Source organism: Zosterops lateralis (assembly GCF_965231275.1).
Source record: "Zosterops lateralis genome assembly, chromosome: 7".
In the NCBI taxonomy this organism is placed as follows: Eukaryota; Metazoa; Chordata; class Aves; order Passeriformes; family Zosteropidae; genus Zosterops; species Zosterops lateralis.
The window spans coordinates 11,395,776-11,422,134 of NC_139767.1; the positions used below are offsets into that span (position 1 = coordinate 11,395,776).

The window sequence follows — 26,359 nt, forward strand, 5'->3', positions numbered from 1 at the left end:
TGACCAGTGCAGAAGATCTTCTGTCAGAGATCTTTCTCCAAACATTCTTTTGTGTGCATGCTGTTGGTGACATGTAAACTGTTCTCCACTGGCTTTTAGGTGCCCTTAGGTTTTGACATTCTACAACTTGCAGAGGAAGAAGCTTTGCTGAAGAACTCAGGATGAGAATGTAGCAGCTCAAACTTAGATCCAAGCTTGGAGATAAAACTTGTAAACTTCAGTGGGACTGTTTTGTTCATTAAATTATGGATGTGCTATATAGTCTTTTGCCACAGGATTAGAAACTAAGTAATTGTTAAATACTGAGATTAAAATAACACTGGACAAAAAACACTAGTTAAGTCATTAAATCAGTTGGTTCTACACCGAGGAAATTAAATTTGTTAGCTATTAAGTTATAGCCATAAAGGATGATGCTTTTAAAAATTAGTGCAGCATTGACATTTTCTTTTTAATGTATCATCTGTATTTTATGTAACAAGCAGTGCTGGACTGAGTTATATAAATGGGCAAGTGTTTTATGCACGTTATTTCAATTATCTGTCCTTGGAGAAGGTGAATGAAAAATAGCTCCAACTCAGTTTTAGCATCTTCATTTTGACAGTTGTAATATGCATATTAATGAAGTGTGTGAAGTGTAGAGAATAGGTCTGTTTGTAAAAGCTGGTGTCCTCTTTGTTCTTTATCTTAAAAGGAAAAGAAAAAAAGACACTAAGGAAGAAAGAAGCAGAGGGTATGTTTCATGTAGCATGCCAGGTCTTTTTGAAACAGCTTGCAGTTGCAAGCTAGCTGAATCAGCACCACATTTACTGGTGGAAGGCTATAAGCATAGTAACACCTGCAGTGTACAGCAAAGAAGAGGCACATCAAATTCTGGCAAAGTGTTGAATAAAGTTTTTATGTCTGGTTTTAGATCAAATCAGAGTATTGCTACAAAGAGTAGAATTGGTTAGGTAGTAGTGTTTAATCAACAAAATTAATTTAAATTTCAAGAATTATTTAGCTAGTATCTTTGAAGAAACCTTAGTTGAGACACAGGAGGCTTTCACAAATTATCATTATTCGGATTAATTTGCTTCATACAAGATGCAGTTTTAAAATGTACCATTTTGGTATGAAATTGATACGTTGAAAAAGAACTTGAAGATTTAAAGTGACAAAGATCTTTTCGCTTTATTAACTGGTTTTTATAGATGATTAAACTTATAAGGCCAGAAGAGTTTGTTAGCTCTCTTAGTGAGCTTATTTCTGTGCTGTGTGTTTGGTTCTTCAGGAACAGATTTTACTGCTTTTGTTAATGTTATGAGGTGCTGGATCAGATTAAGTGTATTTGAATCAGGATGCAAGTGTGCATTGATCAGTTGTCTCTAACATTACTAAATCTGCTCAGTGCTAGATACAAGAGCAAACCAATCGAATTCCTTAACTATCCCTTACCATACAGGTCTCTCTTAAACAGAGAATAGGACCCATCCAGCATGGCTTTGATGTCACTAAGTAGAAGCCACGCTTTTATGAGAAGCAGCAAGGGACATGAAGACTTAGAGTAACTTAAGAGCTGACTTTGAGTCTACATGGGAAAATTGATTATCTGTATCTTGTGTTCTTTGCCCCTTTGGCATGAGAAATAGCTGGCACCAAAAGACAAGAAGTATATTTTTTAAAAAGTTGTCCAGGGACTACAGGCTACAAGCATTTCTCAACACCTTCCTTTTGTTATTGGAACACCCTAGATATTGGAAATGGCATTGCTCTGAACTTACCTTCTGTGTGATCTTCCTGCCTGCCCTGTCCAGATGTTTTTAATTCTGCTTCTAGCCTTTGGGTGGGCTTGACAAAGAAACTAATTTGAGCTCTTTCATTCTTGGTGTAAGGAGAGGTAAGAAAGACAACCTTCCACTCTGAGATACCAGCAGACAGTAAGGCATTCAGAGTGACCCAGTGGCCCAGTTGCCAAGAAGGCTTATCAAACGTAGTGAGACTCCAGTCTTGGCTAAGCATCTGAGCCACTGACTTAATACAGGTAAAAGGTATTTGAGTTCTGCTAGAGCATCTGTTCATCCCATATGGGAGATGGCAGAAGCAGCCTTACTCATTTCCAGCATGTCTTTTTAATAGCTGGCAGTGGAAATGGTTACTTCTGTCTCTTGGTTCTTCATCAGACCAAAACTCAAATGAACTTCTTTTTCTTATTCCTATTATCTCTTCCTCATATGCTTCCTCAACTCTCATCTCTTTAGTTAGAAAATGGATGCATACAGAAATTAATTATAAGATTTAAATGTTATCCGTGAATACTGTAAGAGAAGTGCTTAATTTCTGGAGTTTGAACTCTACTAAACTTCTGTGTTTCAAAGATGAAGTTAAGGGAGTTTAAGGACATTGAAAAAGATTTAGAAGAATTTTTGGAGCACATATCAGTCCACATAGCAAATGCTCAAATGAGGAAAAGGAGGTGTTCCAGCTTAAAAACTTAGAATGAACTTAAGGGTTTATTATCATGTATCTATACTTCATCAGTGTACAGTAAAGTTAAACAGAGTGATTGAACCAAACTTGTATTTCATTTGACTTAGTCTTTGCTGTAATTCTTTATGTATTATTTAATTTTTAAATGTGAAGATTCAGCTCTGTTCCCTAGTGACCTTAAAGGCAGTTGGTTTTGGTGGAAGCAAGATTAGACAACGGGACTCCTTTCCCTACATTAACTCTTCATCATGTGGTAGAGTGTCTCTCACTTACCTAGCCACATAACTGGAAATTGAAAGCATATTGCAGGGTTTCTTAATCACATGCAAATTCCATTCATGTGCGCAATTTTTCAGAGAAGACTTAGAGATTTAGATCTACAGACCCTGTTAGTTTCAGTAGAAGCTGTATGACTAAATCCTCTGAATTAGTTTTGAATTTAAAAGAAACAACAGCCATGCAGCACTTGTCAGCCCAACCTCCTGGCACAGTTAGGTGCATTTTAGGACTGCATTAATTGATAAATTCTTTTGGCAAAAATTGAGGATGCTGGTGAAGGAGAAAACAGGAGCTGTTGAGTTCATCTAAGGTACTCCTTCCTGCTCTTCACAGCCTCAGAAGAGGGTATGGGGTACATGGCTGGGAGAAGTGTGATACACCTTCTATCCAGATTCATAGCTATAGGGCATCTTTAAATGTGATTGCAGAACTAATCTGGGGAAGGTAGGAAATTTGGATTAGCTTTACCTTTTGTCAGGATTGAGCACTGCTGTGCAGGACATTGTGTTCTCATATTTCTCTGATCTCATGTTTCTCATGTTTGCATCTGCTTACAGGTAAGCATATGCAATTAGTCATTACAGGTGTAGCTTTGACAGGTTGGGACTAAAACCTCCAAATTAATCTCTTTGATTTTTTTTCTCATTTCAGAGACACTACTCTCCTCTGCATAGACATGGCAGAAATCAATTCTCCTGTAAATATCAAGGAAAAGGTAGGTTGAAGTAACAGTACAATGCAAACCCAAATTAAATTCGCATACATATTTAATTTCTGCTCTTTCCAAACTGATCACATACTGAACTTTATTATGTATTGAGTCTGTGTATGAAGTTAAGTATACAGAAAAGGTATTGATAGGGCTAATCTGAATCTGCTTGACAAGAAGCATTTTTACTTTTTTGCAGAGAGACTGTTTTGTCAACTAGTCTTCTCTTATTCCTTTGTAATTCCCATGCAGACTGATGCTGTGGAGAACAGTGCTTTGGGATGATTGCTGCAGTACAAAATGCAGGCATTGAAGAAACATGCCCTTTAGAAATAATTTTCTGCCAAAAAATGTTAAAACCTATAATACTTAAAGCAGTTCCCAAAAGTGCAGGACCTGAGAAGAGTAGATTACTTTTTCCTATGGAGTTATGTCTGCTTTTAACTGCATTCTATGTGTTTGAGTGAGTCTTCTCCATATCCTTGGCTAGAGCTAGGGCCTTGTCACCCTTTCAGGAGCAGCAAAGGACCTAAATCTAATTAGGAAATGAGGTAGGTCAGGAGATGTTTTGTGGCTCCCAGCAGGCAGATTGTGAGGAGAACATCTAACCATAGGAATTCTTTTGCCCTCTCTCTCATTACAGGAAACAGTTCCTTACCTGTTGCACTGTCCAGGTGCCTTGTTTATTGAGCAGTTTAACTTACATTTTTTGTTAACATCTCAATTGCTCACTGTGCTTGAAAATTTGCATGTCAATATGAATCTATGTCTTGGTGATGAATATCTTCCTTAGTCCTTAATAACAGCACAGGGTTTTAAAATCAAGTAGCATGATGATTTTGCAGTAGAAAGTAAGGTCATCAAATTCTTCTCCTTGGTGCCAGAGTGCTCAAAGGTAAACTACAATAATTCTCAAAATACAGCTCAGTAAATCAATTGAAGCTCAGCGTATTTACTGTGTAGCTTGATTTTTTTTTTATTTAAGTCAGTTTTACAAGTGCAGGATTTTACAAATAATCTGTTTGTCTTTTGCAAGTTTAAGAATGAAGAACTGCAACAGGAGTTTTATTCATGGTAGATATCTGCTGTTCCAAGTGTGATACCTGCTGGGAGTGCCCAAAATTCAAATGTTTATGAGCATATGCATTTTAAGCCAGAAAAATAATTGGATCAATACAGTCTATTATAAATTGTTCCACTCTTTATTCCTGTATCTTCCATCAGCATTTAGTGCCACTAAATCCCTATGCCAAATGGAAGACTTAGTTTAATAACAATTGAAATTCTTTTCCAAATTCACTGGGTTTTATTCTGGCAAATACAGATTAATAACCTACTGCATAAACAATGACCAAACAGCATAAGCCTCATGCAGTCTATGTATGTCAGCTGAGCAGGTGTTGTGCTCAGAGAGCCATTGCAGCTGGGCAATTCCCTCTTGTTTTAAAAGAGGATTGCAATGGCTCCGTTTGGTACCTTGTATTTGGTTTATTGTGTGGGCAGCAACAAACTGAGTAACTATGAAGTGACTGTAGGTTCAGAAGTCTTTGAGTGGTGCACTAGAAATATGAGGAAAGAGTTGAATAAATAAGTCCTGCAGAGTTGCTTTTGATAATATTTGCATATAAACTGCTGAAACATGAGGATTTGCATATTTGAAAAGCAGACATATTTACAGTGTGCTGGTAAGAGTCAAAATCACATCCCTTTCTCTTTTAGCTTACAGAGCTTCCATGGTCATGCCTCACAGCATTGAAGCAGAGTGACTTTAATGTTTACTTTTATCCACCTTTTTGGGAGGCAATATTTCTGGGTAAAAATACCAAGGTTTATAAATATAATACTTCTCCTGAGCTCCATAAATCCATTGCCATCAAGGTAAATAAAAGCAGGCCTGGTTTAAAAGAACAGACTAGAATACAGTCCCTTCCCCGTTCTCCCTTTGTTCTACCTTAGTGCTTGCAGATCATAATGTACTTAAGACTTTGATCTTCCTAGGACTTACATGAAGCCAAAGGACACACAAATACTTACTCCTGTAAGTTTCTGCAAAAGTAGCACACAGTTTCTCCTTGTTTCACTGTGATAAAAATGTGCAGATCCCATGCAGATTTCATCAGCATATTTGTTCTTTTGTTTGGGGGGGGGGGGGGGGGGGGGGCGGGCAGTTGTTTGTGGGGTTTTTTTGGTGGTGACAATTCCCTGTCTTCTCTCCATGATCAACTTCTAGTTATTCAAGAAGGTCAAACCTCTGCCACTGTTTTAAAAGTGCTGTGAGGCCAGTGCAGACATTATGGACATCACTGCACTCACGCCCAGGCTCTGTAATGCCCCACCCCTGAATTTGAGTCATAAGAGAAATGCTACTGTGGTAGTGATACTTGTATAATTCATTCTTGGCATTTCAGCTGAAATAGTTCATAGAGTCAATAGGTTAAACATTCTATTTTATATCATCTTTTTTCTCCCTCTAGAGATTTATATAAATCTTGGCCTGTGATGTTAGGAAGACTAATGAAAGTTTCCGTAGTTGGCAAAGACTCCTGCAGCTGTGATACTCTTGTGGGGGAGCCAGGACCGTTTCAATTACCATATTTTCATGCATATAATACACAGATTTTCTGGAATAACCTAAGTTCTGCATTTCAGCAGACACAAAGGTCATTAATTGCCTGCATGACTAGTATAAGAAGTTTGCCATCAGAATCTCTCTCAGAGTAATTCCCTCTGCCCTGACCCTTGCTGTAGTCTTCCTTCACTATGCCACTCTCTCTAGCCTCTGATAACACTCATAATCATCTCTGTGCCTGAAAATAAGTAAGGACTTATTTTTTTAGATCAGGATTTTCAGAGACTGAGTGTTATACATAGTTCATATCACATGCACAAAAGTTCACTGGATTAAGGGATAAAATGAGCCAAAACCTCATTGGCTTGCATCCAAAATCCATAAAATCAAAGGAGGTATTCAAGCATTAACCTAGTACATCACCAGAAGAGGTGCTGAGATTCTGAATTACAAGGCTTCCAAAGAAGAAGCAGTTGGAGTGAGGAAGACAAGTGATGTATTGTCTCCTGCAACAATTAGGCCCTCTTAGTTTAATGAGAGAAGAGTGAATATCAGGCACTCCCTAGAATAACCACTCATCTCTGCCATGTGACTTTGGTTTTGATCCAGAGAAATATCAGGAATTGATTGTTTAAACTTCAGGACTTGCTTTTGGGCCCATCTTTTTTTTTTTTTTTTCCTTTTTTTTTTTTTTTTTCCTTTTTTTTTATTTTATTTTATTTGCTGTGTGTCTAAACATGTTTGAACAAGTAAGATCTGCTGTCAGCTGGAATTAGCAAAATACTCATTCAGATGAAAATTCTCCTTTTGAGATTCTGTTAGGAGTGAAGTTTTGCTGCAGTTCTCCTGAAAGGCTTGCTTTCTCATTTGTCATCTCAAGTGTCAGAGCTGGAGGAGCAGATGGGCAGCACTGCAAGAAGGAAATTTTATTCAGATGTGGGTTTGGAGGTTTCACAGTTTTGTTTGCATTACAGCATAAATGTGGTTTTCATAAGCAATAGTCAGCATGCAAGGAAAGAGTAGGATTTAAAGTAGAAGGAATGGAAGTAGAATGTAAATTTAAAGTCATGCATTACAAAAGCAGATAGTTTCCAATCTGTGATTTCACTTTCTCCTTAAAGCTGACCTTTGCAGCTATTCTTTGCCCATGTGTTGAAGTAGATGGACTGTTCAAAGACCAGAAAAGATGATCAAAATGCACTTTTATCACTTGATGAGCCATTTAACTTAGGCTAAGGATATCACAGACTCATGTCTGTAAATGTTGCTGTCATCACTCAAGTAGAACAGTTCTTACTAAGCCAAACTTCTCAGGAATCCTGAAAGAACACATGGGAATGTCTGGCTTTCTATTTGATGGATAAGGGTGAAATAATAAATCCATGACAAGCCTAAAGAAGTTTACTGCAGCAAGTGGAACTTTTTTGGGGCTTACTAGGAGTAAATGATCAGAAGGTATCAGGGTGATGAACAGATCATGTAGCAGAAAGGGGCACAGATCTGATCAAAGCTGTCATTTTGCTCAAAGAGGATATTAGCAACACTTGTTCAGTTTGTCAGGATGAACTTAAAGCTTCTGACAAAATGTCTCCAATGTAAGAAATAGCTTCTTAATGCAACCAAGTCAAATTGTATTCGTGAAATATGTTTGCGTAGAAGTTAAACACCTTTTTAAACGTTCTACCATAAAGTGGTTTTAAAATGCATTTTCTTGCTTAATGTAGCCAGGACAACTGTTAATGCTAAATTCCTAGATTATGGCAACCAGCAGTGTTCTGCAGGCAGCCCTTCTTTCCCGCTTCACTTGCAGGGTTTGGGAGAAATTGGAGGTGTAATGGAATTGAATGATGTATATGGGTACATAAAAATTTGCTACTGACATGCAGTAAAAGTAAAGTAGGAAATGTGTATGCTTATTGTTAACCATACTTATAAATTAATTTAGTTCTTAACTTAGAGAAAATATGTTGATCTTAATGTTTAGTACAAAGTGAAGGTGGATCAGCATTAGTTTTCCTAACCAAGCATAAATAAGAGTATTTCTGCCTAAGTGACCATAATAGTAACTTACTTCAGGGGGATTAAAGCAGCTGTGTTCAGGGGTTTCAGAACAGCCGTGAGCTTTCAGCAAAGAAGTTTAATTTGTCACTCTGTCAGAAATACATAAACAAACTCTCTGAACCCCGGATATGTTACTTATTCACCAGAAACATCCTCTTTGAGATGATGCCAAGGGGTCCAGATGGAGCAGAGCAGCAAACAGGCAGTGATTGAGTCCATGTTGTTACAGTTGCCTGGGAACCATTTGAAACTTGACAGAGAACGTAAAGGGCTTAGAGGAATACACATCACCAGTTTGGTTCTGCATGTGGAATAGGTAATCTGGTGTCACAACTTCCAGGCAGGCTCTGTTTCTTTCTTTTTGAGCTTGATTTACCTGGAAAGTACTGTGAAATGGATGTTTGTGAGGACTTAGAGTAAGCTACCATGAGAGGGTAGAATTCAGCATCCTTTCCTGTGTGCTGTAGTCCTCAGAAGTAATCTATTACTGAGATATATATATATATATATATATATATATATATATTTTTTTTTTTTTTTTTTTTTTTTTTTTTTTTTTTGTAAGCCAGAAATTTTCGTATATCTCATCAAACCTTGGGGATTTTATTGTGAGATAGAAGCTTATCTGAGGAGACTTGAAACCTTTTTCAACTTTGATTCCATTTCTGGGCAGTCTTCAACATTTTTTGTAAGAGACAGATAAAAACATCCTCATGACTGTGGAATTCTGGTCCTGATGAGACACAGTCTGGCTCAAATTGCAGCAAGCATTAGCAGTACTTGAGCTTTGGATTGTGGGTCTAAATGGAGGTGGATCTGGGTTCTGTCTTTCATGTTCTTGACTGTATACAGTTTTTTTTCAAGATCACAGATTTATATTTTAGATCTATGATAAAGTAGCTTTTGTACGCTGAAACTCTGAGAAAGTTTTCTTAGTAGTACATAAAGTAATGTGCTTTCCTGTTAGGCTACAGGAGGGAAAGCCCAGGAATTTAACTACTGTCAGTGACAGATCTTCAGCTAATGCTGACATTAATAGCATTAATTATCTGTGGTTCTGAAGGTATGTTACTGAATTCTCTTGGTGTCCTGGAATGCTGTCTAGCATCCAGATGATGACAGCAGTTCACTGGGAATCTACACTGGATAAAAACAGGATGTTTCACAAAATAATTAACTTCCCTGTAGTCTGTCTGGTGATGCTGTTTCTCCTCTCATCAGGTTTCAGTAAGTAGGAAAAACTGTTTTTTCCCACATATGTGGAAATCTAATAAAGTACACTACTGAGTTAGTAGACTGCTTTGCAGAATGGCGTTAATGAATTACCATTGCCTGGTAAGAGATTCTTTTGCTGTGGTACTTTCTTTCATACTTTAGGATGCTAAATATTTTTTAAAGGAGTTTGTTGTTGAGAAGTCATAAATATCAGATGATTCTAGTTGCATAATCTGCTTCTTACATGTTAAGAAGATAGATATTCATGCTGAATTTGAAGACTGTCAGCTTAGAGAGAGAAAGTTAGGAGTTACGTCCTGCCCTGACATCATCCTCTCACACCTGTAATAAAAATGAGCTCTGTACAGCATTTTGGGTAGGGAGGTGAGACTTCTCTCAAGCAGCTGGAGGTTTGTATGCAGATGAGGTGTACTAGCACAAGGGCTGTTTGAACACCTGAGCCAGCAGGTGCACCAGAGGGGAGCCAGCATACCTGGAGTGCCCAGATGGAGCTCACATTGAGTCCTTCAGTATAAACCCACTTTGTCGTCTTGCATGTGTCAAGCATTCCTGGAGCTTTGATACAGCATCACAGTCTGTCAGGTCTCTTACGACCTGCAGCTGGAGAAGTGCATTTGTGTTAGGCTTATGCTGTCAGGCTATTTCCTATCCATCCCTTTGGCTTTTTCTTTTTTATCACTAGGTCCCTTTCCAGAAACAAATGGGACACTTACTGCATGAGGGGACAGAGCTGAGCTTCAGACCTAGATGTCTACATATATATTTGAAATCAGGGTTGAAAGGCTAAGGGGTGGAATATCAGGGACCTTGAAATTTGCATTTCTAGGTGAAGGCTGTCACATAGCCTGGTCTCCCTCCATATACCTTGTCTTCCTCCCACATACACTGTCAGGTCACAATTTGAGTCTTGTAACCACATGTCATTAATTTCTGTCCAGAAATTGCTGACATTTTCATTGCCCGTGTACAACAGTTCCAATGTATTCTGGATTAAAACTCTGGTCAAACAGTGCATGTGTTGTAGACCTGATGTCTGGCACACAGATCTTTGTCTTTAAAATTCTGGAAGAAGTATGGTAACATGAGGCCATTTTGTTCCTAAAAACTTACAGGACAAAATACTTTATTTTGGAAGAAAACCTTTTGGCATCCCTGTTCTATGGGTTCTAAACTGAGATAGTTATGTGTGTTTATATACGTATATATGTATGTATTAGTTTTGATGAATCCTACTGGTTGCGAATTTTGGTTTTCATCTACTCACCCACATAAATCACTGCACAAATCTGGAAAGGAGAAACACTAACTTGTAGGTATCCTGGGTATCACATACACAAAAGAATCAGGTTTAAAAAGTCTAAGCAACTTCTGATTTGGGATTTCCTAGGTCTTGGATGCTTTCCTCTGCAATCTGATGTTCTTTTCCTGAGGAATTCTTTCATTAAACTTCTCAATTTTTTATATTTTCAAATAGAAAGATAAATGCTTTTTGTGCAGCAGTCAACAAAAAATATTGTTGGGTTTTGGCAGTAGAACTGTTGAGCTTTACAGTATATTAATTCCCTAAATCAATTTTTTCAGTAGCCCAACTAAACCAGGGCTGTGTACACAGTGTCGTCATGCTAAATTTCTTTTCTCTGTACTGCTAAGCATTTTTCCTAAAATCATCCTCTTTTGGGGTTTGTTTTTTTTTATTATCTCCACAGCTAGAATGTTTCCATAACTTTTTTGTATTTAATTATAGTACTGGTTGGGTGTAGCACAGTTTAGCTTTTAATTCTGGTTTTTCTGTAATCAAAAATTTCTTAACAAAGATCACACAGTGCAAACAGAAAGTCTCGGGTGGATTTTGTAGTCTAAAACATAGTCTGCTTGGTTGAATTCTTGTATGTCAGTGTCCTCTACCCTACAGATATTCTTCTTGTCTTTAAGAAGTTTCCGAAGTGCACTGTGTGGCGAGTTGCCTGATCTTCCAAGTGAGGTCTTAGCCTCACTTGGTTGTTCCCAGATGCTTCCTGAAGCTTGCAGACCTTTCATAGCAAAGTAGGACCTAGAAGCCATGTGAGATCCTTGTGCTTGTGTTTAAAGCTGGTTAGAATACTCTAGATATTTCTTTACTATTTTTCCTGTAAGCAGTTACCACAAGGAGATTATGCAATTTTGAGTAGGCAGAGAGACAATCCACATGATTGTGAAAGAAGAGGGGAGTTTTTTGTGAGAATATGAAGATGTAATCCACATGGTGAAAGTGTTTGAAAGCTATGAGCTTGAGCATAAAGTGGACTGCAGCTTGTGGCCTGCTCTACCTTAGTGTCTTTGCCAACTTTTATTATGGAGCCAGCTCCGTTCACACTTGTTGCAGGTTTATCAGTAAATAGCATGCCTGTTCCCACAATCACTAGATTAATTAACTCCTTTTCCCAGTGCTTTCTCTTCACATCCTATTGATTCGGGTTAGTTTTCACTTGGCTGCCTGCTGTACATAGCGGAGAGCTCTACTCATTACTTCCTTCCCCATGCATGCACATCAGCTGAAGAGAGAAACTTGAGCAGACAGGGGATTTTCTGCATAGTTTTTGGCAACAACAACCTCTGGTTCAAGCAGTCCACTTGTCAGCCTAGTCTGTATGAGCTTCAACATAAAGTTAGCCCTGTTTAGTAGATATTCTAAAGCAGCCTCTGTTGACTGGGGACTGAGCTTGTGGGCAGGCCTGGTTCAGTTATAACATGGCAACATCAGACAGACAATGAGATAGGCCTTTGGGGAAGGGTCCTTGGGAAGTAGACAAGCACTTCAACTCCACTGCCTTCTAAATTATGGCTTTGACCTGGACTGTTCAATGCTGCCTGAGAGGTGTTGTGGCCAAATGTGAAGCTGCAGAGAGGGGTGTGATGGGATGATGAACAGGAGCACAGTAAATCATCCTAAGTAGCTGTACTCACACGTGCTGGAAGCCAAGTATGAGCCTTTTGCAGTTCTGCAGCTGAGTCCAGTAGGCATCAGCAATCTAAGCTGTCCCATCACTGCATTGAGAGAACCTGCCATGATTCCCGGTTTATGGTAGTATAAAGTACAGGGAAACACAGTGGTTGAGGAGTGGGGTGAGCATAGTACAGCAAAATTAGATTTTTTTTGGTCAAATATGAGCGTTTAACTGTTCTCAATCACCTTCTGATGTCCCTGTTGGTGGAGACTCCATAGAGATTGTCCTTCAGCATCTAAACTGGGCAGTTAAGACAAGGTAGTGTGAATGCTTTTGCCATGTGAGCCAGCCTAATTCCCTTAAACAGCTCTTCATGTATTACTTCTTCACAATTGTATTTCACAGTACAATAAAAAGGCCACACTGCTTCATAATTAGCATGATGACATTGGGATGCAGTAAATAAAGTACACCCTAATCAAGGATGTATTCCTACAGAAAGATGACGAAGAAGGATGCCAGATAAACATTTGCAGGACAATAACAAGTTTCTGATTGTAAATACATGCTGGATATCTTGACACAGAAGCTCATAAAGCTAATTTGGAACAGCCAAACTGGTTTGGCAGAGTCCCTCATTTTTTATCATAAGATTTTGTTTTGCTAATTATATTTAAATTTTTTTTGGTCTGATCTAGTAAAGTTTTTATAGCATTAAAATAAAATAGCAACAAGGTTGCATGTAACTATTTGCTTTCAGCTATAGTATATTGGGATGAGAAAATAAATTATCAGTGTGATTCCAGTAAGAATGTTTTATTAAAACATCGTGAGTTGAATTCCATTTAATATCAGTGGATACTGACAATACAGCAGTAGCAAATGTTCTTAAATTTAAGCATGGCATGCCAGAGTCATCTCATCCATCAGCAGTTTCCTGAAGGAAGCATTTGGCATCCCATGTCCTTTGTTCAGGATTTTGTTATCCAAGCTTCCTGGTCACTTGTACATGGAACAGCAAACTGAAATTATGTTGTGCAACCATTAGAACTTTTAAAAATTATATTGTTCTCTTTTATCCTCTGACTTCTCATGCATATAACTCTTCTTCAGATGGCAAAGCATCAGTCCTAACTTTGATGTAGCAAGGCCATGCAAGAGCCTTGTTGAAAAAGTTGTGCACTCACTACATTTGTGAAGGTGATCTGTTGAGACCCTTGGCAGCAAATAGACCATTTAGGAACTAAACATAAGGCCAAATTCTGTCAGTTGAATTAAACTAGTTCTTCTGCTGTGACTGAGAGTAGGATTTGTTTCCAGGATTACTGGCTACCAGTTCAATGATTTGATGAAGAAATTGCTTCATTATTTGCATGGCTGAGTAAGGGTAGGATGGGTATGGCTTTGTGTAGATACATTGCTGTGTGCTCGTGAGCACAGCAGTGTAACAGGCATTTATATAAACATGCATTGGCACAGAGGTATCTTATAGTCTAAAGGAGTATGACAAATTCATGTTATTGTCTTCTTTTACTTACAGATCAATGCAATCCGATCAATTGTTCCAAACAAAAGCAATAATGAGATAGTTCTGGTGTTGCAGCAATTTGATAACAATGTAGACAAGGCTGTTCAAGCTTTCATGGATGGTGAGTACAATGTACCTTTTTCACTAATGCAGGAGGGATTCAATCACATGCCAAAGTATTTGTTGTCTCTAGTGGCTCAGGATGTATTCTGTGGTTCTTCTGAAATCTGACGTGTGACGGTTGTTAATTATAATACAATTGATCCTCCTGTCTTGCATCTTTGCTTCTTCACAGTACAAGTTTGACATGGCTTTTCATCTGTTCTCCCTGACTGCCATTTTTGAAGCCATTCTCACTGCAGACCTGTGTTTTTATTCTGCATGCTTTTTAAAGTAATATGTGAGGAAATTATTCACTATTGAAGATACAGTAACGAAGAACAATTCGGGATAGTTCCAAAGCACATAACCAGGCCCCTAAACCCCTGAATTTGATGCATACATTGACATTCAAACCTCAATCTGAATTTTGCAAATAGCCTTGACATTTATAATGTCTGAACCAAGACTCCATTGAAAGTTCGAGCCATTTAAACCTGGATCCATGTTTGTATTTTGCATCATGAGACCATCTTGAATGAAAGGTCACTTGTATTTTAATAAAACTTTCCTGGTAAATATATAAAGTCAAGTATTTTGAACTTTCGACAGGAACTGTGAGAAACTGTTTGCAGAAGTAATGGCATACCATGAGCAATCTTCTCAAAATTTTTCTAGCTTGGGGTTACATAAATGATAGTAGAAGTTTTGTGGTCTCAGTGGGCCTTGTATATCTTAAAAATGCCTCATTTTTGCTATCTCAGCAAATTGTTTAATTCATGCCTATTTTACTTCAGAATATTTTTGGGTTAGATTTGGAATAACTTACTAAAATGTATCAGGCAAAAAGCATCATCATATACTAGGAATGACCAATATGCAAAAAGGAGATGCAAGCAAACTGGGCTATTTATAAATGTATCAAAATTCTTCCATCAGATCTATATGGTTCTTTTTGCTTCAGGCAGCTGCACAGACATTTACATTCTGAGGGACGTATTGCAATTGCATTTGTCTGTGCACACACAGACAAAAAGGAAAGTGTGATGCATCTAATTAACAATAATTTTGTTTTCCTGTAATATATGTCCTGGGGAAGGTAGTGGAGGATTTTTCCATGACTATTCAGTAAGTTGCTTTCACTTCATTTTGTCATAAGTTACCGTGGCTTGTGAATTGTTTCCAGTGGTTCCTCAAAAGGGGAAGTGCTTTCACAGCCCTGTGTCATCACCTGCTGTAAGGAGGAAACTGGGCAAACACAAGCTTTGCAAGAAGTGCAGTAAAGTTGTGAAAAAAGCAAGCTGTTATACCCAAGTTCAGATGATCTTTGTTTGAACTTCACAGTTCTGATTACTATTCAGAAGTCTTTTTGAGGGAGTATATGAAAATAGGTAATACTTGTTACTGTCTGGAAAGAGCAGAGAAGATATGTATCCATACAGCTGCCACTGTGGGTAGAATGAATAAATGAAGTATTTTTTCACATGAATGACAAAAATTGCTAAGATTGAAATAACACTCACTGAGAAGTCCTGCAGTGAAAGATTTTGGGGTGGCCATGCTGAATGGAAAGGTTGAGCCAACTCCATGCAGTGTTCCTCTCAGAGGTGCTGCTTCCTGAATCAAGAAATATTCAAATTTAGTTTCCTATCTTGCTTCGTATCTGGAGTGACATTTAGGTGATGCCTCTGTTGTGAATTTTGTTCTATATGTGAAATTTGGTTTCACTGAAAGAGGGTTCAAATGTTTTACTTGCTATGCTAGTTTACCTAATTAAGCGTAGTGCAAAGGTCTGTTCAGCTATTTTGTAGATGTATTCAAGAAAATATACTGGTGGATTCTAATGAGGGCTTTGGGATTTGGACAGTTAATGCATTTCCAATTGGAAGAAACAGAGGTTAGTTGGATGAATCCTTAAAGCAACTCTGAGCATGCATAGTATTCACAGGGAAGCTGAGGGAAGCAAAGCAAAGACGCCACCAGCCAACACAGAAAGGATGTTGGTTGTACTGTGAAAACGGTTAACAAAGCTGTCACATGAAATCACATATTTTCAGCAGCATAGAGTAAAATGTGCAGCAAATGTTTATTACTTCATACAGAAACATGGTACCTGTCAAAAGATCATGTACCTTTAGGAGAGGGGATTGTACTTACGTGCACGTAAGTATATGTGTAACTAATTATAAATATGTATATAGTTATACACAGAATAGAATTTGTCTTAGCCTTCTATCTGCATTGTCATGTAGCAAATAAAACGTGGCTTTGATGGATTCCATGCAGGTTTTTTCACAATTTAAAAAATTTGACTTAGCAAGATATGTAATCCTTCCTATTGTGTGTGATAGGCTCACCAGATAATCTTGGATCTCTTATATTGAGATAAAAAAGTAATTTTGGTACATCTGAAAACCTCACATGTCTTTGGCTGAATACAAGCTGAGAACTCTTGGTGATCTAAAAACAGCAATTCTGCTTAATACTAACATGAAGATTTCACTGAAAGGGATGAGAAAAATGGCTGAGTATGAAATCCACTTGAAAAGACTAATAATTGAGTATTTACTAGATTTGTGAAGTGATGGTAAAGTGGTTGTTAAATTCAAGCAGAAGACCTTTAGCCTGATGATTAAAAATATTATTGTGGCAGATACTGCCATAGTAGTAGTTTGGATGGCAATTCAGACTGTGCTTACCATGAGATCTATTTTCAGCATCAGGCTCCAGGAGTACAAAATGATGATGCTAATTAGAAGGAGAAGAGTTTTCTTCTAACATGGCAGCAGGCACTGGTCTGACCAAGGCTCTGCCTGCTTTGTTCCATAAATTTATCTAAGCAACTCATTATGGCTGACAGGCAGAATTTCAAGTATAACTGTAATTACTTCTGAGTGTAATTTTTTACCATTCTTTTCTGCCAGGCCTAAGTTTACTGCATTTCTGTGATGCACATTTTATGCAGGAGTCCATAAAACTACTCCTTTGCATGCTAATTCTTCACTTTTAATACTCTTATGTCTTCTGAAGATGACAGGTAACACACAGAAAATACGTTATAAAAATGCCAGAAGTTTTTAAAACTTTCAGATGCTCTAGAGTCAGGGTGGACTATTTAGTGTGCTCAGTGTTGACTCTGGGAGCTGAGATACTTTCCTTTTCAGGCAAGAGATTTGAGTGTTGATTTTTCTGGGTCTTACGCTAATGTTTTAAGTTAAGCACACAATGACTTTGTGCAGTGAAGTCCATAAAAAGCCAGTAGTGCCAAGTAGACCATCCACTGTACGTAGTGTAATTGGAACAGGTAACTGAAAAGAAGAAAGGCAGCAGTGTCCATTTTGTTCTCCCCACATAGGAGAATTCCCAACGAATTGAAATGCTCCTCAGCTAGCAGATTAGAAACTGATCAGGTACACACTGGTTCTTTTTCATAGCTGAGCTTTTGTTGAAATGTTTTATCTTTCCTTTCTCTAGGCAGTGCAACTCAGGTTCTAAAGGAATGGAATATGACAGGGAAAAAGAAGGTAAGAACTTGCTCTTGAGAGTCAAGGCATTTATGAATCACTTGTCAGCTGTCTGTACTTGAATTGTAGTACTGTGGGTCAGTACTTGGCCTTTTCCAGCACAGATGGCCTCATTCACACCTGTAGACAGTGCTTGAAACAAATGTGTGTACTATTTTTAATCCTATTCTTCTGTCACTTTCTCACTAAGCCCAGTGTTCTGAGTGAATTTCTGGGACAGCATATGCATATACCTGGGTGTGGGAGCCAGACCCTGGACAAGCACAGGACAAATCCCAAAAAAGAAATACTTTTGATAAGAAACTGTGCCCTGGATAGTCACAGCCACTTACGGTGCTCAATTTACTGATTGTATTTTGAGTTTATATGATTTGCATTGAGAGATGTCTCTGTTTTTGCATTATTTCTCCATTTAGAACAACAGGAGAAAAAGAAGCAAATCTAAACAGCACCAAGGCAATAAAGATCCTAAAAACAATAATGGACCTGAGAAGGCATCTCAAGAGCCTCAGCGAATAAATGACTGTCATATGAATGGATGCCCTAAGGACAGCCCTGGCCGTGGTCCTGCCAATCAGAAACTGGAAAGCACTTCTCTTGAGAACAAGGGCTCTGGATTTGTAGGGTCGGCACTGGACTGTCCAGGAATCAGAGGTCAGTTCATCTGACAGACAGCACCTTTTCAACTGGCAGTAGCCAAGCCTTCATTGACATAAAGATCGTGATATTTTATTGCCATGAAGATATTGTAGAGATGTTTTTGTGGAAAAATAATGCACATAACTATCAAAGTCACGCCAATAGACTTGTGTCTGCACACTATTCATCTTGCAATATGTTTCCTTGAAAAATGTCTTTATTCTCCTACAGATAGACCAGGTGATACAGAATATTACAGATAGAAATACGGAACAGTGAAGGGTTAGAAAATGGTTTGAGTGTCAAATTGTTAGCAAAATTATTGTCCCCCATGTGGGGTAAAGATATCTGAGCACTATGAGCTTGTGGCATATTACTGGATTTCTTTATTGTTTAGTCCAAACTAGTCCATTTTTTCTTTTTCTCATCTTCCCAACACAGGCTAATCACAGTAGACCTCCACTGGCTTTTCCCAGCAGGGAAGGGAAGGCCTTTGTGGTGTGGAAAGGCACTCTGATAGCCTTTTAGTACATGCATTTAGTTTCTCACAGGCTCTAGTTATCCAGTTAGCATTTGTGGAACTGGGAGGGGCAGCAACACAGAAAGTTCCTCACTGTAGTAAATACAGACTTACAAGTATACCAACACCAGTGTGAACCAACTCACTGCTCTGGGGGAGAAGCTCTGTGAAAGCTTTTGCCTACAAGTTCATAAAGCTCATATTTGATAATTGTCAGTACTGATAGTGTTTCTTCAGCTCTTCACGTTTCAGACATCTGACAGCCTGGATTATTGCTGCTGTTAGTATTTTCTTCCTGTGTCTTAAGACCTTTCATTGAAATCCCTTTTTCCATAGTTGGAAATACAGCTCTAAACCCCCATTTTAAAGGAATGTGCCAAAGTAATGATTGTCCTGAAATGAATTTTCTGCTGCTTTCAGATGACTTTGGTGGTGCCAGCCTCTGGTTAATTAAATGAAGACTATGCAATCTATTGCAGCCAAACAAACTACTTGCCAAGAAATTTTGTCCTAAAAATTTGATGCCTCAAAAAGGACCGGAGATACACTCCCTGCCCTTGCTAGACTCCTGTTTAACTTTGGATAAAATATGCCATAAGCCAGAAAATTCTGCATTTCCATAATATTAAAAGCATTTTTGCAAGACGCAAACATTTGTGGTATAAATCAGACTTCTTAGAGTAGCATTTTTTGAAATTATACATGCATGAATAAAAGATATGTAAACTTAATTGGCTATGCATGGGGGAGTGTTTTCTAGGGGGTACAGATACAGAATGCAAGAAGAGCACTCATGTTGTTAGTGATCTTTTTATGGGTCAGTGCGATTGAATCCTGCTTTTTTCTCTTTGAAACTGTTCAGAGTTAGTGGTACATATAAAGGGCAAAAAGTATCTGGAAATTTTTCTTTGCTTTTGCAAGTGGCAAATGAGAAATTGCCATAGCTTTACAATTTTTTTTCAACTTAAACACATCTCTCCTGTTTCAATAACAAGGGGGAGAGAGAGCATTGAAAGAAAAGGCAGAAAAGACAGGAGAGGAAATAGAGAGAAAGGAAAGCCTGAAAGTTTATTATTCAAGTTCCTCTTACATAGTAAAATAATTTCCTGGTAAATTTTTTAGTAGAAAGAAGAAAATAATTTCTTCTTCACTTTCAGTTGCACTAGTATTCTTTTCTTTGTAGTCAGTATGATAACTACTTTCTTAGGGTCAAAAGCCACCTATATTCATATTGTTACATTTGTGCTGAAGTGATCAGGATCCTTCAGGGGCCAGCAGCTGTGCCCTTGCAGTTTCTGAGCAAGTCCTACAGACTCTTAAAGCAGTGTGAAATGTTGAAGTGAGTCCAAAGTGCACCTGTTTCATATTGCTCTCTTGTGTTGTAATCTCCTTTGTATTGTCCTTGTCTAGCTTGTTTGTTTTGATTCCTTCCCTATTAAATGAATGTTATTGTAGTCATTTCACCAACTCCTTCAGAGGACTCACAGCTCACAAGGATCATAGGTGTCTGTTGAGAGTCCCTAATACTTTCCTCCTCATGAAGAATCATGAGGTTGAAACTTTGCCTATACCAACTCCCAGTCTGCGAGATTAGGACTTTTAGAGTCACAAAATCCTGGCAGCCTGTAAGAGACTTCAGAAACCAGAAGAAGGGATGCAGCATTTCTCCATAGAAAATTAGGGGCAGAAAACATTTGGCTGTTGCCTTTAGTTCAGGTCTGCTTATTTCTTGCCATTATTCCATCTTTCTTTTTCTTTGACATCTTTAGGTGCTGTTTCCCTTTCTGTGCATGGGCTTGTAAAGAAGCAATGTGAATGCACTGAAAGGATATTTAGTCCTGCCTTGCCATGCTGTTGCTTTTGCCGGAACCTTGGTAAAATCAGATCCTGATCTCTTCTCTGCTGACTTTTCATGCAGGAAGATTTTTAATGAATCTCTCAAACTTCCTGTTTATGTCTCAGGGGACATACGGCTTTCTTCTTTCAGCCAAAGAATCTATGAGGTTCACTTGATTTGAAAGGTATTGAATGACAAGCTGCTGCGAAAAGATAAACCACTCATTTTGAAGATGGCAGCTCAGCAGATTTCAGAGCAAGTTAATCTGGGCTGTTGCCATTACTGGCAGGTGTGGTCATATTTAACTGTTAATGCTGCAGATGTCACCCGATACATTGGTGCTGAAGTTCCAAGCCACCGCATACAGAACCATGTAACAGTTCAATTGCAGCTTCTCTTACCCAGACTTTTGACTTCTCTTGCAGGTATTTGACAGAGACTGCATTCCTAGATTTTGTTATACATGTGTCTTAGCTGGTGCAAGTCTTCAGAGACTTGCTGCAGACTTTATCAATCTATTTTTAGTTGCCTTAATTGTCTTCAATCAAATTTAAAAGTCAAGTTGTAGCATACAGAACTACTGTTTGCTAGTCTATGTTGGTCATCTTTCTGCTGGGTTTCAAAGTAGCTTCTGTGTAGTTTTGGAAGAAACAGAGTCAAAGTATATTGCAGACAAAAGATGGTCAAAAAGTTTAATTTAGAGTGTAGTTGTTGTTCAAAGTGACCTTCTTTAGACGAAAAGCTGTCAAGTTTGTAATTTGTTTTGACAAGTGTATCAAAGCTGCTAATTAAATGCAGTAAAAATTATGCAGGTTAACAACAAATTTCAGAAGATCAAATCTTAGGGACAGAACTGAAGAGCCCTGGCCTTTCTCTATAGGTTAGCTGATTGATTGCTGGTTTCTAATTACCTGTCAGAGTTATGTAGCAAGGGCAGCCTCAGCTGAGAGTAGAAAGCCTTGATTTGTAAGCAGTGTTCTGTTTGCATTAGTTAGGTTAGTGGCAGTTCTCTCAAAGGAGAGTTCATCACTGTGTGCAAGACCAGTGTTGGCATCAAACCTTTGACGTGTTCAGAGCGCTTCATTACTGATGTTTCTTGCTTTCACAGATTCACAGATTTCTTTGGCTTCTTTCACTACTTTCTTCCATACTGTTTTATGCAAGATACCTTTTCTGTTTTCAGACTCAGCCTTTTAAAGCCCTTAAAAGCTGATTTAAAATGTGAGCACTGATGTTCCGTCTTGTTTCTCTGGTGTAACGTGATTGCCATTAAATATACCAAGATGCACTTCCTATCTGTCCTAATGGCAGCCAGGGCAGAAAGAAGTCACTAGCTGATAGGCTGCAACCATCCATGTGATATCCCTCAATCCCAGCAGTGTTTATTCCATTCCATGGGTTATAATACAGCTGTTAATCTGACAAGTCCTTGTTCTCCAGATACCACACATCATCAGTTGAGTAAAGTGATGCATAAAAAGCATCTTCAGAATGAAGAATCATTCATTCATTGACGTGAGTACAGAAATTACAGAAAACTGAGTTAACACAACAAATCACTTTCTATGCTTGTTTCCTTAACTAAAATTCACAGTGGCAGTAATAGCTGGCCTTGCCTGTCAGTTTTCACAGTCGTGCTTTGGCTGCTTGTTCTTCTGTTATGGTGCTTGTATCTTGAATCCCTTTGGAGTTTTGAAAAGAGGAAACCAGGTCGCCTTGTGATAGCCAGACATTCTCAGCCATTGTTAGTTATCTTGTCCCTCTGAAGCTGTTGAACCCAGGAGCCTAATCTTTAACATATTTTCATTTCCTGCTTGGTTCCTCTTTAGCAGCAGCTTTTGATCAAGATCTTTAGTCAGGCAAGGTAATTATTTCAGGTAGGAATGTTTAATCAGTGCTTTTAAATGATAAAATTAGCAACATTTTTTGTATGCTATATATATACCTATTTGGGCAAATATTATAAATGATAGCATGCTTTTTATGTTATGAGTTATTTTCCCTATTGACATGAAAGAGTTGATTTTTTAATTGAGTTTTTCTTTTATACACTGTTGAAATAAAGAAGTGTTCCAATTAGTGCTTAATTACCAAAACAATTTCATTTGCTGTCATAGCTCTCTGAGGTTCTGTAGAATTTAGGAGAACACCATAAAGTCATTCTGACTTTAACAGCAAGGCTTCATACCTGTCTTAATCTTACAGTGCCCTGTTTTCTTCCTTAATGCTTTCTTGCAGACAGAGAACGAGAACGCCAGAGGGTATCTGTGGAGTTAAACCCAAAGACTATGAATGGAGTAGAACAGCATGAGCCCCTTCAGTCATCAGTTCAACTCCAGAGTAACCCAGGCAGGCCAAAGGCAAGATCTTCCTCAGTTAAATCACCCAATGCATCAGCCCAACTTGAAACAAAGACAGATGATTCAGTCAAAAAAAGAGGTAAATTGGGTCTGTGGTTGCTGTGTTCTGAGGTCAAAAAACAGCTGAGGCCTGTAGGAAAAAAACTCTGAATTCACATAAGTTAAAAAGAGATGTGTTGGAAAGTATGAGCAGAATTATAACAAAATGAATAAAACAATTTATGATCTATTTAACATATTAAACTGAATAATTTGAACTAATAATGCCTTTCTAATATTTATTTGATTTTGGGGAGGCATTTCTGCAAACATGTTTAGAAACTGAAGAGCACTAGGGAGGGACTGTGGAAAAGTTGGATTTATGGACTTCAGTAGAATAACCACTTCATTCTAATCTGGGCAAATAATATGTTGAACTATTCCTGGTGCCTCATTCAGAAAAACTAAAACCAACTTTCTGACTACCGTGCAATTTTTGTTTTCTATTTTAGGGCCAAACATTGAAAAGTCAGTAAAAGACTTGCAGCGTTGCACTGTTTCTCTAACCAGATATCGTGTGATGATCAAAGAGGAAGTGGATAATTCAGTGAAGAAGATCAAAGCTGCTTTTGCAGAATTACACAGCTGGTAGGTAAATGAGCTGCAGAGATCCATCAGCTCCACTTAGAAAAGGGACTGATTAAGCCACTGGCATTACTGGGGAGGGGTCACTTACACCCTCTTTGTTTGTGGCATTTGGTTTCCTTAAAAAAAAAAAAAAAAAACATGGTGCCATTAAGTAATGACACTCCTCACTATCCAGGAAGTAATATATGCATATTTTGCATACATACATAAGGTTCTTTGAACAATACTCAGGATTTTTTACTCCTAAATTATTCATCTTGACCTATTTCTTCTGTATCAGATTCAGTGGCAACATACATGAGCAAATGAAAGCTGTTCTAAATATCCTGTCTGGGAGTTTCTGAAGACTCTTTTACCTTCTTTAAATCTCTTCTTTCTATACTGCATCTTTGATCTTATCTCCTTTGGCACACAGTCCTTTACTGTCTCTTCATGTCCCATCATCTTTGCTTCTTATCTTGCCATTGTTCTCTTAACTTTCCCTCATAGTTCCTTCTAAGTTTCCCATCCATCATTTAATTTCCAATTTGCATCTCTAGTTTGTTCTTTTTCCTCATTTTTTTATGTCTTCAGTCTGTTCTTTTCATTATAATTTTGATTACTGCTTATCTTCAGCAGATATACCTACGCCCTTTCAAAACTTATAGCAGAAATAATTGCTGTAGTAGCAAGTTGCATATTTGGCATGTTCTTGTCATAGAAAAGTATTTTCTGCTTAGAGTTTCACTTGGCCTTGGTTAAGCATAGATGTCACATAAAACCTATGCATTAGACAGTGTTGAAGTAAAAAGGAGAAATCATGTTAAAATGTACAATACTTGGTTACAAATAAGAGTGAAAAACCTTTCCCCTTTAATTCAGTCGCTGTATTTGTTGGTATTTTTATGTGCATATCTTATAAATGAGCAGTAGTATTGGCAGAAGTTTGTTAACGTTGGACTTCAGTGGTGTATTCATTGTCTTCAAAGATGCATCTAAAGTAACTTTAGGGGCATTGGGGCTCCACTTCTGTATGGGCAGAAAATCCAAGTGCTGCTGAGCTGATTTTGGGGAAGATTTTGGTTCAGTGAGCCCCCAGGGAGAGCTGTGTTTCTGTCTCTCCAGTGAATATGAGCTGTGATCACCCATTGTACTAAATTTGATAGTGTTGTCAATATTGTTCTGGAGCCATTACAGTGATTTTTGCTTATGAACTTAAATGTAGTAGTAAGATTGTTGGAATAGTAAAATTGAGTTCATCAACTCCATGCACCTTTTTCTGGTAGTTCTCAGAGGGGACCTTTTCTCTGAGAAAACTGTAGTTGGTTCTCATTTCCTGTGTAGTTTAAACTCACTTTTTTATTTTTGGTAGCAGTGTGAAAAATACCTTACATCACATGTCTCACCTTGGCTGCAGGCAGTCACAGGCAAGTCAGTCTTTAAGCAATTCTCACTCTGGTCATGGAACAGACTTAGAATTCTGTCAGGATCTAAAAGTGCAGGGAGGTACTAAGTTCAGAACTGAAATTCTTCATTTTTCATGTATTCATATTTTAGTTTGAAAACCAGTAAAGTGTATTGCCTAATACTAAAATATCGCAAAAGAGTTTGTAAATTCAAGTACTTAAAATGATGAAAATAGCCTGGAAAACTTTTCAATAGGCTTCATTTAATTTTGCCTCCTACCAGCTTCAGTGCCTAAATTATTGAAGTGGAGTCTGCTGGAAGCTCTAGAATGTAACAGATCTGTGGTCTGAATATTTGTGCCTCAGCATAACATTGCAACGAGGACAGTACAATGTCAGGAGATGTTTATGGAAATCTCAGTGCTGGCTATGTTGCTTTTGGCAGCTCATAAGTCTAACATTTAGGTTTTTCTTCAGATGAATGAAGGGGATTTTTTGTTAAAAAAACCTGCCAGTAAACTGCCTGACTTAACACTTTCTTTGCTAAAATTAAAGAGAGATTTGTGATATTTCTTATGATCTTGTGGCCTAAACTTTGAGGAAGATAGGCACAGCTGTTTTAATGCCTTGTTTCCAAAAACTCCCTGACAACTGCTGTAGATTTGCTGGATTTGGGTAGAAATCACCCAAACCAGTGATGCATATGGCTTTAGACAGGGATCACATTGTATTCCTGAGCTGCACGGTATAGTGTGTGTTATTTACATGGGAGTTTCCTTGCTCCAGAATTGAACAAAACATCCCTAGTGCTAGCAGGAGGGATAAGGTTTTACATGAACATATTTATTACCCTCCTTTGGCATGGAACTTCACTGTGACACAGTCAATTTGTCTGTCATGGAAAAAAATAAGGAATTCAGCTAAACTGTTGCTCTTAGAATGCTATGGAGCGACCAAAGCAAGGGCATGATGTCAAGTCTCCATTGTGATTGTGATTCCAAAGCTTTTTGCAAGTTCTTCTCCCAGTTCCTGCTGGAGTGTGGGCTGGTTAAGATGGACAGCAGATACAAGAGTCACCAAGTGCTGTCTGTGTTCAGAACTGCCAGGAATACTGGAATGAGCTCAATACTGTAACCTCTTCCTGTTACAAACAGCTGTCACCACCCAAGGGGTTTTAGTGAAGCTAAATGAAGTCAGAAGCTTTTATCTTGCATTGCAGCTGAATGCTGAAACACATACTAATTTGTCTCTTTTGGGTTTATTTTTCTTCCTTTGATTATAGGATATAAGACCACTTTTGTGTCCTTTATTGCTGTCAAGGTCAGAATCAAAACTGCATTGCAAGAGTCAGTAATATTTTTGACTTTCTGATGATTTGTTTTGGGTTTTTAAATCTTCCCATTATTTTACCAATGACAGAAAGAATGAAGAATGCAAAGATAATATCATGTATCTTCCTCCTACTTCCAGACAGTAAATGAAACCATTATTACAGAGTTAAATGAATAGCACATGTGGCCTAAGATGTTCTGAAAGCTTCATCAGAAACATTCACAAGAGCTTCTCCTTTTAACAGCAGAAACTATTGAGTGA

At 38.1% G+C, this 26,359-nt stretch overlaps 1 protein-coding gene across 5 annotated transcripts in view; it reads left to right on the forward strand.

Annotated features, from left to right (window-relative positions):
* SPATS2L (spermatogenesis associated serine rich 2 like) overlaps positions 1-26,359 on the forward strand; it is a 77,872-nt gene that overhangs the window by 31,840 nt on the left and 19,673 nt on the right. For all 5 annotated transcript variants that reach the window (XM_083865460.1, XM_083865464.1, XM_083865462.1 and 2 more), the window contains 6 exons: positions 3,400-3,463; positions 13,788-13,896; positions 17,349-17,398; positions 17,815-18,052; positions 22,633-22,833; positions 23,246-23,381. In XM_083865460.1, coding sequence (XP_083721586.1) covers positions 3,425-3,463; positions 13,788-13,896; positions 17,349-17,398; positions 17,815-18,052; positions 22,633-22,833; positions 23,246-23,381 — 773 coding nt within the window. In that variant the 5' untranslated portion in view covers positions 3,400-3,424. The remainder of the gene's footprint in view (positions 1-3,399; positions 3,464-13,787; positions 13,897-17,348; positions 17,399-17,814; positions 18,053-22,632; positions 22,834-23,245; positions 23,382-26,359) is intronic.